Here is a 12,218-nt window from a genome sequence, read left to right on the forward strand (position 1 = left end):
TATGGTTTACACTGGGTCACCTGATAGATGGCGAGTCGGAGGTCCCCGATGGTCTTGCGTCGGTCGAAGGTGACGGCGATGACGGCGTCTTTGGGGTCCCCCACCGGCCGGAGAGCCCCCATGTCTGAGGCGTAGTGGGGCGCCAAGTGGAGCCGTACCTCAATACTGTTACTGCTCGCATCAAACTCCTCCCTACGCACACAAACACACACACGGCCATACACACACACACACACGGCCATACACACACACACACATACGGTCATAAGGGGTAACTGGGCCACCAAGTGCAGACCTCCATACGGTTAGTGCTGGAATCCATCCCCCCCACACACGCACGTGCGAACGCACACAGAACGCACACAGAACGCACACACACACACACACACACACACACACACACACACACACACAGTGGGGCGTCAAGTTGAGATGCACCTCCATATTGTTACTGTTCACATCAAACTCTTTCCTACACACAGACACACACATATACGAATTCTCATAATCACACACACACACACACACACACACACACACACACACACACACACACACACACACACACACACACACACACACACACACACACACACACACACACACACACACACACACGTCTCCTGACCTTCGCTGTTGCAGTCTGCTGTTCTCCTCCTGGACCATCTGCATCAGGTGGGAAGGCACCCCATACGCCGGGTTCCCTAGAGCTGCACACACACACACACACACACACACACGCGCGCACACACAAACGCGCACACACAAACGCGCGCGCGCACACACACACACACACACACACACACACACACACACACACACACACACACACACACACACACACACACACACACACACACACACACACACACACACACACACACACACACACACACACACACACCACATGTGAATGGAGCAGATCTCACCATCACAAGACACTTGAACACAGTCAATGTGGTTAATATTGTCAGAATGGTCATCTGTCCATTGTGTGGCTAATACAATGTGTAATACTTGTAATATTTAAAGGGGAGCTACACTACACTATTGCATGAATTGCACACGCACACGCACCCATACAATCCTCTGCTAAGGACACACACACGCACGCACGCACGCACACGCACACACACACTACCTACCCTCTTGCGGTCTTGTAAGATTGGTGCGGCGGTAGAACAGCATGTATGCACTCTCCTTCCCCTCAAACTGTTTCTGGATGTCCCTCTGCCGTATACACGTCACGCTGGAGTCGTTAAGGTCAAACCAGCGACACCCTCCCTCTCCCTCTCTCCCCACCTCCCCATCCCTCTCCCCATCCGAGAGGGTGTCCATCTGCACCTCCTCCCCCTCTGGACTGCTGGCCTCCTCCGCAGTTGTCTGGGAGACCACCTCTTTGACCTCTGCCTCCTCCTGTGTGACCTTGACCTTTGACCCCGTGGCTGGAGCAGGAGGAGGAGTAGAGGAGGCGGACTTTAGGACCACGCGGGCGCCCTTGTCCACCAGGAGGAAGACAGTAGAGTGGCTCTGGAGAAACTACAGGAGACACACACACACACACAGAAACAAGACATCAGAGATGGGAACCTGGGGAGGGGATTCCATAGCCAGACTGTGTGCCCTCCTAGTGACGCAACACTTTCAGCGTTGCAACTAGTCAGGTCAAGAGCAATGCAAGCACTTTCTGAGTTCCCGAAAATACAGGAAGTCCCCCCACTTTGTCAGTAAAAAAACAACCATAAGCAAACCAAGGGAAGCGGGTCAACCATGCCGTTTGGGAAATGTTAATTGTTATGCTCTTGGTCAGACCAAGTCTTGAAGAGATTTGCACGTCCATGATCATCAGGCTAGGGATTCCAAGATACTGGCTCAGTTGTAAAACAGATTATTGTAAGTTAACCTTGACATAGCCATAAATCATCTAATAAAACAACCTGGAGTTCTCATTTTTCACTCAAATGACACCTGTTGGCTATTGGTTAGAATGTTTACCACTTTCTGTAGGTTAACTTAGCTAGCTTTATCACTTAACCATGGTCTTGGCATACCCACCTGGCCTCCTGGCCAACATTAGGTGTTGAGTTGTGTTGTGTTGTATTGTGTTGGGGAGGAGAGGATAGCGATGGGGAGGCAATAGAAAGACTTTTAGATAACAGGACTGCAAACCTGAATCAAGCTGGAAAAGCTCACCTTTCCAAGGGGCCCATACTGCTTGCGGAACGTCTTGTTCCACGATGTTCCAATCCTGTCCATCAGCTTCTGGCTAAGCTGGTCCACCAGAACACCTTTCTGCAGATCCTAAGTCAGAGAGAAGAGAAGAGACAAGTAAGACACAAGAGCATTAGTAATGTAGTAGAACACCTGATCTGGAACACCTTTCTGCTAGTTGGTGAGGGAGTAATTAACCAGTGCTCTCCCCCCGTCATCCTCCATAACTGAGGTACCCCAAACATGGTACCATCCTGCTAGCCAGGCCGCGTCCTCCTAGTGACGCAACAACTTCGGCGTTGCTACTAGTCAGGTCAAGAGCAATGCAAGTACTTTCTGAGCTCCAGAGAATTCGGGAACTCCACCCACTTTGTCGGGAAGCAATCAACTTTGAGCAGCTCCAACGGCCCTGGGCATGTTCAAAGCAGTGACGTGGTTAAAGCGAAGACGTTCTTGAGAAAATGCTTTGTTTAAACTTCGGCATAGCCCTTTGTGGCCTCGACCGGTAGCAAGTTCAGAGCAGTAGATGTGTGCACTAGAGGATGACATTTTTCGGGAATTCCTGTGGGTCCCGCGAGTCGGAGTCAAAATTTAAATGATGAACGGGAGCGGGCAGGAGTGGGAATAAAATGAATGGGAGCGGGCAGGAGCGGGAGTAAAAATGAATGGCTGCGGGAATGCCAAAAATAGATGATGATTTTCAACATAAAAAAACCCGAAAAATGTTGACGAAACGGGAGTGGGATTGATTTTGAGTGGGAGTGGGCAGGATTGGGAGTGGACTCTTACAGGAGTGGACAGGATGGGATTTGTTTCTTTTACTCCAGTCCGGGATGGGACGGGATGGGATTTTTTTTCCTGGGACTGGGATGGGACGAGAGTGAAAATCCACTCCCCTGTCATGCTCTAGTGTGCACATCCCACCCGATGGGCCAGGTGCAGGACAATGAGAGCAAATCCAAGAGAAAAAGAAATAAAGTCTGCAACACTGCTTGTCTACTGTGAATTAATAGAGCGCAACGTTTCGACCTTCAGGTCCTCATCAGGCAAAGTGTGACCGGTAGAAAACCAAGGGAGGTGGGTCAACCATGCCGTTTGGGAAACGTTCATGGTTATGCTCTAGGTCAGACCAAGTCTCGAAAAGATTTGAAAGTCGATGATAATCCGGCTACCATCCCGCTGCACTGCTCCCTTGGGGGCTGCCCCCTTGCACGGGCATAAAATGCAATTTTGCCTCCAGCACCAGCGCCGTTCTGGTCAGAATGCAGGGAGATGGAAAGAGTGTTAGTGGTCTAGAATGGCTCTAAACTGATCCTGAGTTAAAAGACGTGAGAGAGAGAGAGAGAGAGAGAGAGAGAGAGAGAGAGAGAGAGAGAGAAAGAGAGAGAGAGAGAAAGAGAGAAAGAGAGAAGTGTGTGTGTGTACCTGAGAGAGTATGGTTATGAGTACTGCTAGAGGATCCTCCTTGTCCAGCAGTGTCTCTCTGTTCTGCACGTTGTCTGACTTGGGGGGCTTGCCCTCTCCCTCCTTCGCTTTTGCTTTCGACTTCTCTTTCACATCCTCCTCCTTCAAAAAACACACATTGAATCATGTCCACACATAAAACACTAGCTCACATGCACACATGAGCATGAACACAAGCACATACATTTCATTAGATCTGCAAGTACATCACCATAATTATACACACCTAACCATGTACATAAACACACACACACACACAAGCCAGTGATGAGAAAATGGGATTAAATGGACGCAGACAAAGGAGAGAGTCACCGGAGCATCTTCAGATGTGAATTTTATGGTTTTATTGGGCAAGTGCCAAGACTGTCGTTGGGCAATGAAACAGTAAAATAACCACATATGAGGATGCTCCGTCTGGTGACTTTCTTCTTTCCTCAGTGTTTCCCATACATTGAGGAAACTATGGCACAACGCCATAGTTTAAATTTGTTCGCCATAGTTTCCGAAAAAAATGATTTCCGTTTAAAAAAAAAAAAAGATTTTAAAAACGATTTCCTTCGCATTTTCCTCCTGGAGTAAATACATCCTACAGACAAAACCATGAGTGCTTGAAAGACGGAGGGATCAAAAGCACTAGGCAAGTTGTGGTAGTTATCTTGGGTTTGGGAGCAATAAAAACCTTCAGAGAAGGGACAGTTGGGATGAGTTTACTGACACTCCCCAGGCTTTGTTTCACAGTTGGATGATAATGAGTTAGGCGACAGGCCTTCATTGACACAGCAGAGGAGGCATCGGGCTGCATATAGAAATGAATGTGTATTGAATGTGAATATAGACATACATGCGTAATATGTTGTTCAGCCCTTTTACCTTTAGACCCCTGCATGAGGGACGAATGAAAGTGTGTTGTAAACAGAAATGATTCACTGTAGGCCTACTGCATTTTTTTTATATAAATGACAATGTACTACTATACATGTCATGGGTAAAATCTAATGTCATTTTTCAAAATACACAAAATCCCGGCTGCAAGGATATCTTTCTTTTCTACGTGGATTAAAGAGAGAAAATGCATATTCCAAATGACCTGGTACTTAGGACAGTCATGAGAAAGTGGTTAGGGTGTCGTCAGACATGTAAAGCGCACTGTGTGCTGTGACTGTGGAGTGCTGTCACATTAACAATGGGAGTTTCCTAGGAGGGCTTTCACTTCACTTTCACATTACCTGTCCAATTCAACCAGGTACTCAGTCAACCAGAAAAACACCTGGTTGAACTGGGCAGGTAAAACCAGGTAATTTGGAATGTGTGGGACTGGACTGATGAACCTCATCTGCCAATCCCACTCCCATCACTGACAAACACACACACACTCACACGCACACGTACGTGCACACACACACACTCACACAGACACACACACACACGCATACACACACACACACAGTACGAATAAGAGTGTTGACTGACTGGAGGGTCCCATTGTCCCAGCTGGTCAATGTCTCTGATGTAGACGTGGTAGTGTCCTCCGTAGCACCCTCCCTTATGGATGATGACTGAGAAGAGCTCATACTGGAACTCACTGTCTGGACTCTCCCTCTGAGGAATGGGAACACACACACACACACACACACACAGAGACAGAAGGAAATAAAATGAGAAATGAATTACTTTTACCTTGGTAATTTCTGATAGCACATTAGATGGATAGTTTTTTTGTTCCTTTATTACGAAAGGACAGTGTGAGAGGAGACAAGAAATGAGCAGGAGAGAGATATGGGGAAGGGTTGCGAAACGACCCAGGTCGGACTCAAACCTGGGTCCCCATGCAAGCCCAAATATGGGGGGGCCCTAGCGTGCTGCACCAGAGCCCCCGTTGGATGGATAGATGGACATGGAAATGATCATTTAACCCATTTAGACTAAGCCCTTTTTGGGAAAAGATTCCCTCTCCCTATTAAAACCTAAATATCTCAGCCTACGAAGCACATACTAACATGAAATAAGTTTCATTAAAAAGCTAGAACCTTGATTTTGCACTAGAAGAGTTCATTCAGCTCTAACACATTTTTAATAAAACAGCTCAAATCTCAAGAACCTGAATGCAGCGTATATGTAGCCCCAGGACACAATGATTAAAAATCCCACTACACACCTGTTCAGAGAAAGGCCTCAGGTCGATGTTGAAGGGGAAGGTGTAGCGTCCCGTTTCCTTATAACGTTCACACTTGGCAAAGTCAAAGTTGAACCTCAGTAGAGACATGGTGAGGAACGGAGGCAGCTTTCGGAGTTTGGCAGACTGATAATAAAAGTAATAATTAACATTTGAAATATTAATAATATCATATTGATAAAATAATTTCAATAAAGATTTGTTACATTGGTACACAATGTTTTTCAAAATGCTCTCCTTTTATATTCATATTTTTAGTTGGATTATTTATACATGTAAACATTTGTTTCAAAAACAAAAAACTCATTAACATTAATTCATATTTCCAGTTTGAATTCATATCATCCATGTCACGTTTTAATTGAGTAGTTTATTTAATATAAAAAAGCACACTTAAAAAAAAAGTAATACATATATGTAAGCCTACATACTGATATTCATACACTGACAAAATCCTGATTTCAAAACGTTTTGGGACTTCAGACTTGGTTCTTGGTTCATAAATATCTGGAACTGCAAAGAAAGCTCTTTTTTTTTTTTCAATGAACACGTCTCACTTGCATTATCGCATAGCAGTCAGCCGATGGAAGCACATTCCTAAAGTTTATCGGCAGATGGAAGATTTGATGAGGAAGCGTTCTACCAGCGTTCTACGACTCGATAGTGACACCCAGTGGCGAGAAATAGGTACTGCATTTTAAGGTATAGAAAGCGCGCCAAGTGCTCCCGACTCAATACACGGAGAAGTGGCGCATTAGGAAAATAATAGCGCTACCAATCAAAAGGTTGCCGGTTCGAATCCCGATTGGGGTGTGTTCATGTCCATTGATGAGTTTGCCATGCTAATACTGATGCAGGAGTGCAAATGAGTTAGACATTTCTCAGCAAATCCTGAGGACACAACACACTAACTTTGAAAAATCTGTGGTCCGAAGACCATAGCCAATATACTGCAATCCTACCTCTGTAATAGACTAGTCACATTTCCACTTCATGATATTTGATTAAAGAAACCTAAACACGCGAATACTATGATTAAAATTGGATACATTATGGCCAATGATAATAAAACAGGCCCCAACAATAATATGCAGTCCTAACTACACCGCAAATCACTATTCACAGAGTCTAAGATGAGAACACCAATGAATTACATCTTCGTATTTTTCACAAACTGGCAGGCTACTACCATTCGGTACTGCTGAGAGACATTCGACTTACTGTTGAATTGTCGCGGACGTGCTTTTGTTGTGTAGGCCTACTGTTGGATGTATATGGTAGGGTAGCCTATAGTATTATCCTATCGTTTCTGGCTTGTCTCAACCAGCATTTAGTGCTATGGCATTCGTGGGTAAGCGGTTACAGCGTCATACTTCTATTTGAAAAGGTTGCTCGTTCGATTCCCAGTCCGACAGTTTGGTGGTGGTGGGGGGGGGGTGCTCTACCCATTCTCCACCATCACTGAGGTACCCTGAGCTGGTACTGCACTGAGCCATTGGAGGCTGCCCTTTTGCACTGGTGAGGCATACATGCAATCTTGTGGTGTGCACTTGTGTGCCTTGTCACAATGACAGTGGGAGTTGGAATTTCCCATGTGGACTTTCCCTTCACCCGTGTCAGATCCTTGTGACCTTCCACTGACCTTGGCGACCTCCAAGAACTGTTTGCGGCTGCTGCAGCAGTACTGTCCAGGTTGCTGCCCTAGAAGAACTACTATAACCCTTCACCCCGTCTATGACCTCTTGTGACCTCCCTACTGACCTTGGCGGCCTGTACGAGCTGGTTGCAGCCACTGCATCGGTAGAGGTTGCTCCCTTCAAACAGCTCCTCCTCCACAAACATGCTCCACAGCGCCTCCTCCAGGCTGCAGATGCCACGCACACATGCGGTCAGGTCCAGGAAGTCCTCCTGAGAGATGACACACACACACACACACACACACACACACACACACACACACACACACACACACACACACACACACACACACACACACACACACACACACACACACACACACACACACACACACACACACACACACACACACACACACAGGAAAGAAAACACAGTCAGGTGCAAGAAAACCCAAAGTAGGCTATTCAGTTAGACATATGTAACCAAGGATATCCTGCGCAGTCTGCCCCTTGGGGGCTCGAACTCACAACCTTCCAGTCACAGCTACAGTTCAGCATGGGAGACACAAGTACGATACCTCTGTGCTTGAGGTCTAGGTCGATATACAGTAGCTAAGCACTACCAAATATGTTAGAGGCTTTCGCGAAGGAGGTTGACTAACATTTTACCACCAAACTCTGCTAATTAGCATCTGCACTGCACATACAGTACACATTTTAAAAGACTGCATCTCACCACCACAGCTCACACACACACACACTCAAATTCAGAGTCGCGAACGTACACACCTGTCTCTCGCTGACATTGTTGCATTCCTTACAGACGATCTGGTTGACGAGTGTTCCATGGTAGAGGCGATGGATGAGGTCACTTCCTGTCGTGCCCACTAGGGAGCTCTCCAGAGCGCTGAACAGGATACGGTTCAACTCCTGCACATCATGCTGACTAGTCTCCTATAATCACACAGACAGTACGTGTCCCACAGTATGCTCTCAGTACACTTTCTTGTCCATCCAAAGCTGTGTGTGTGAGGTCGCATATCCATGCGCACGTAAGCACGCACGCACGCAGGCGTGCCCACAAGCACACACACACACAACTCGGGTACCTCGTTGTTGGTCCATCCGAAGCTGTCAGTGAGGTCAGCAGTGGAGGCGGTCTGCTGGTCCACCAATAGGAGATGAGCAAACAACCTCTGCAGCTCCAGCGGGATCACCCGCACCTGAGCAACACAACACAAGCAGAACATGGGTCACAACATTCACAGAACATACTTAGAATATACAAGATCACCTGAGCAACACAACGCATGCAGAAGAATCTCTCTCTCTCTCTCTCTCTCTCTCTCTCTCTCTCTCTCTCTCTCTCTCTCTCTCTCTCTCTCTCTCTCTCTCTCTCTCTCTCTCTCTCTCTCTCTCTCTCTCTCTCTCTCTCTCTCTCTCTCTCTCTCTCTCTCACACACACACACAATACAGTTATACAATACAGCTACTGTATTAATAATACAATACAATACAGTAATAATACAATACAGCTACTGATGGAGAGAGTAGCACAGGCAGAGACAATACACTGTAAACAAAACATCTTGTTCAATAGAAACACAAATACCGCTCACACATTTAACAATACAGGTCAGACAATAGACAAACTTAACAATAAAGGTTACACAGTACACCAATGTAACAACACAGGTCATAGAGTACACACACATCCCACCAGGTCACAGGTCACACAACACACACATTTAAGCGTACTGAGCAGCATACACTCAAAAATAAAGAGGAGGCTTTCCCTGATAAACACAACTATTGTATTGCTATACGTCTATTGATTTGTTGCCGTCACTTTTCATACACTGGCCTCCTCACTACATACACACCTTGGCTTCTGGATTGTCCTTGTCAGTCAAGCTGCCCAGTTCCTCTGGCCCAAGTCTGAAGAGCTCCTCTGCAGAAGACAGCAGGTTTATAATGGTCACTATGTGAACTCGGTTTATGACACGAAAGACTTAACACATACAGTCACAAACAGATGTCCAGTTGTATTAACAACCAATACACTTCCAGAGGGTCGATTCCCTACAGATAATACTGTACTAGAAGGTGCCTATGTTACAGAGCTTCTCCAACAACTGGTTGCCCAGATGTCAGAACCGTCTCGATTGTTTTTGACAAATTACGGTGTTTCTCACATCTGGGGTGTCACTTGTTATGGGGATATCAGTCATTTCACACCTACAAATACTACGACATGTCCATGGATAAATGGAAAAGCTCACGCTTTTATTTCAGCTCACCTCTGAACTCTGGCGTAAACAACAGCGTCTGTATGAGGGAGTTGAGGTAACAGGTTCCTCCTTGGTTTTTGATGCCACTGAGATTGAGGTTGCCTCTTGGTGGAGGGGGTTCGGCCTCCTTGCCTTTCACAAACTTTCCTCCGCTCGGGACGGGAGAAAAGCCTTCGTCGTCCTCCTCAAAAAGATCCCCGAACATTTCTAAACCGCTCTTTTTCTTACCCTTTATGTTAATTTCAGTAGGCTACTCTGGCACTTTTACCCGCAGAGACTTTAGCGAGTGTGCAGAGTTCTCCTTCGCAAGCTCTTGCTATCTCATCTTGGTCTTGCCCAGCTCTCTGTTGACAACCATAGGGTTCACTCCAGAATGCAGAGATTTTACACCGCTTACCATTGCTGTTATTCAGAAACAGTTACTGACAAGTCCTCCTAAACCCTCACTTCAGTAGATTCAAATGAATCAATTGACCGTTTGCAGTCATTTAACCCTGGCAAATGAATCTTGGTTAGGTGCCAATTCATAAACTTGAGCACTTGCTAACAATCCATGGTCTAGCAAGCTCGGAAATCAGTTCGACAAAGACGCACTCACGTCGAATGATAATGTATTCCAGCAATGGCTATGTTGTATGATATCCTCATTGATAAATCGATGTTTCAGTGTATACAGTCACAACAAATTGCCAACAATAAACCGAACAGGAATCGAAAGGTAGGAATACAGCCAACGATGTGTCAGTGCGCAGCCATATTTTTTCCCAGACTACGGAGCCGAAAGGAGTTGTGGTACTTGTAGTCTTTCAGTCACTGAGGAAATGTGACAGTCCACAGGCAAAAATCGATCCACACAAAGGCACAACCTCATTCCAATACAAAACATTTTGTATCTTACACAAATTAGTTTTTATTTACACCCAGTAGAATTTCAGTAATACTGGTAGCCTATGTGACATCTATGTTGGTTTTATTTCAAATCCTTCCCTATTTTGAATTCGCTGGCATGGAATTTTGCTGTTTTTGTGTAATAGCGCCCTCTGGTGACATGTGAGAACTATCTAGTCTTGCTGTCTTTCCCACTCCAGTCACCTTAGGGCAGCTTCTTGCTTGTGGTTTTCAAACTTGTTCAGATCTAAAATCTTGTCCCTCCTTCGACAGTTGTTTGGCCTTTCCCATGTTGGCAAGTTTGGGTACTCAGGGGTAATCTGTTGGCCAGTAATGAATAAGCGGTTAGGGCATCAGACTTGTATCCTAAAGTGCTCTCTAAACCTCCATGACTGAGGTACCTGGCCTGAGCATGGTAGGCCTACCGCTATGCTCTAATGGGGGCTGCTCCCTTACACGGGTGAGGCATAGGCCTATATGCAATTTTGTTGTGAACAGTGGAATGCTGTGTCGCAATGACAATTGGAGTTTCCTAGTTGGGCTTTCACTTTCTTTCAAGTTTGGAGTCTGATTGATTGATGGATACTATTCTGCTGATTCAATGTGTCTTTTATGCAGGTTACATTTGTCTTTCAATCAGATGACGGGCTGATTAGAAGTGCTATCTAGTCTGTGGGACCAGAACTGTTAGGCTATTGGTTGGCAGTTGTCAAATACTATATCCCTCATCCCTCCCCAAATATGTAAATAATTTCAATAATGTCCTTCTTTTCAATTTGATATATTAACAAGAAGTTTAACTGTAATTTTTGTCAATCTTCTGAAAAATATATCGGTAATGGGGCAATGAGACTGCTGAAAGGGCACCGTTTCTGTATCACCCTTAAGTTATGTAGGGACCAACAATAGCTGTTGAAGTCTCGAAATATCACAATTTATGTGTACATTTACTCTCTCTCTCCAGGGGTGATAGTGAAAAAAAAATCCTGAGCCTGAACTTTTCCCCCTGCGACGACAAGATACTGATACTCAATGTTTTTATTTGTGCAAACTCTGGAGCCTGAAAACTATCAGCCCTGCAAATGCGCCAAAACCGTGAGAAATCAGTAGGGGGGGCAAAACACACACACACACACACACACACACATATTACCATTCTAAGGAAGGAGTGATGTCTCCAAGGTCAGCGTGTGCTTATCTGCTTGTGTATTTTGACGTCTCGGAGAGTTGTACTGTAGTACAGTTCTATCTGCAACTACTGTATCTTCATTGCAGAACTCACACTATGAGACTCATGTTAGCAGTGCAGGAATATATATCTGTGTGGCCATGGACCTGAGCATACGACCCTGAGCTCCCATTGAGCTGGTTCCTGTTGCTATGGCCCGGATGGAGAAATAGGGAGAAGGTCAGGGGTGATAACAAGCAGCCCTAGCTGCTAACAAGAAAGCACTTTCACCAGACACATCACCTTTTGTGTCAAAATACATGATTTATTTACAGTATCTGACTACTGGCTGAAGCATAGAGGAAAAAAAAACAAGTGGACAAAGA

At 45.6% G+C, this 12,218-nt stretch overlaps 1 protein-coding gene and 1 non-coding gene across 2 annotated transcripts in view; one reads left to right on the forward strand and one right to left on the reverse strand.

Annotated features, from left to right (window-relative positions):
- Positions 1 to 10,532, reverse strand: part of usp40 (ubiquitin specific peptidase 40) — a 23,655-nt gene extending 13,123 nt beyond the window's left edge. Inside the window, exons 1-12 of the mRNA XM_063212103.1 lie at positions 9,786 to 10,532; positions 9,369 to 9,436; positions 8,595 to 8,708; positions 8,275 to 8,439; positions 7,610 to 7,756; positions 5,831 to 5,974; positions 5,146 to 5,274; positions 3,637 to 3,777; positions 2,194 to 2,301; positions 1,146 to 1,539; positions 629 to 710; positions 21 to 192 (exon numbers count right to left, since the gene is read on the reverse strand). Of these exons, the coding sequence (XP_063068173.1) occupies positions 21 to 192; positions 629 to 710; positions 1,146 to 1,539; positions 2,194 to 2,301; positions 3,637 to 3,777; positions 5,146 to 5,274; positions 5,831 to 5,974; positions 7,610 to 7,756; positions 8,275 to 8,439; positions 8,595 to 8,708; positions 9,369 to 9,436; positions 9,786 to 9,981 (1,860 nt within the window). The 5' untranslated portion in view covers positions 9,982 to 10,532. The remainder of the gene's footprint in view (positions 1 to 20; positions 193 to 628; positions 711 to 1,145; positions 1,540 to 2,193; positions 2,302 to 3,636; positions 3,778 to 5,145; positions 5,275 to 5,830; positions 5,975 to 7,609; positions 7,757 to 8,274; positions 8,440 to 8,594; positions 8,709 to 9,368; positions 9,437 to 9,785) is intronic.
- LOC134460422 (small nucleolar RNA U6-53/MBII-28) lies at positions 6,669 to 6,748 on the forward strand. The gene has a single exon (XR_010037089.1). It is a non-coding gene; the product is annotated as a small nucleolar RNA U6-53/MBII-28 (small nucleolar RNA).
- Positions 10,533 to 12,218: the final 1,686 nt, after the last annotated feature.

The sequence above is a fragment of the Engraulis encrasicolus genome, chromosome 12 (genome assembly GCF_034702125.1).
Source record: "Engraulis encrasicolus isolate BLACKSEA-1 chromosome 12, IST_EnEncr_1.0, whole genome shotgun sequence".
NCBI classification, from domain to species: Eukaryota; Metazoa; Chordata; class Actinopteri; order Clupeiformes; family Engraulidae; genus Engraulis; species Engraulis encrasicolus.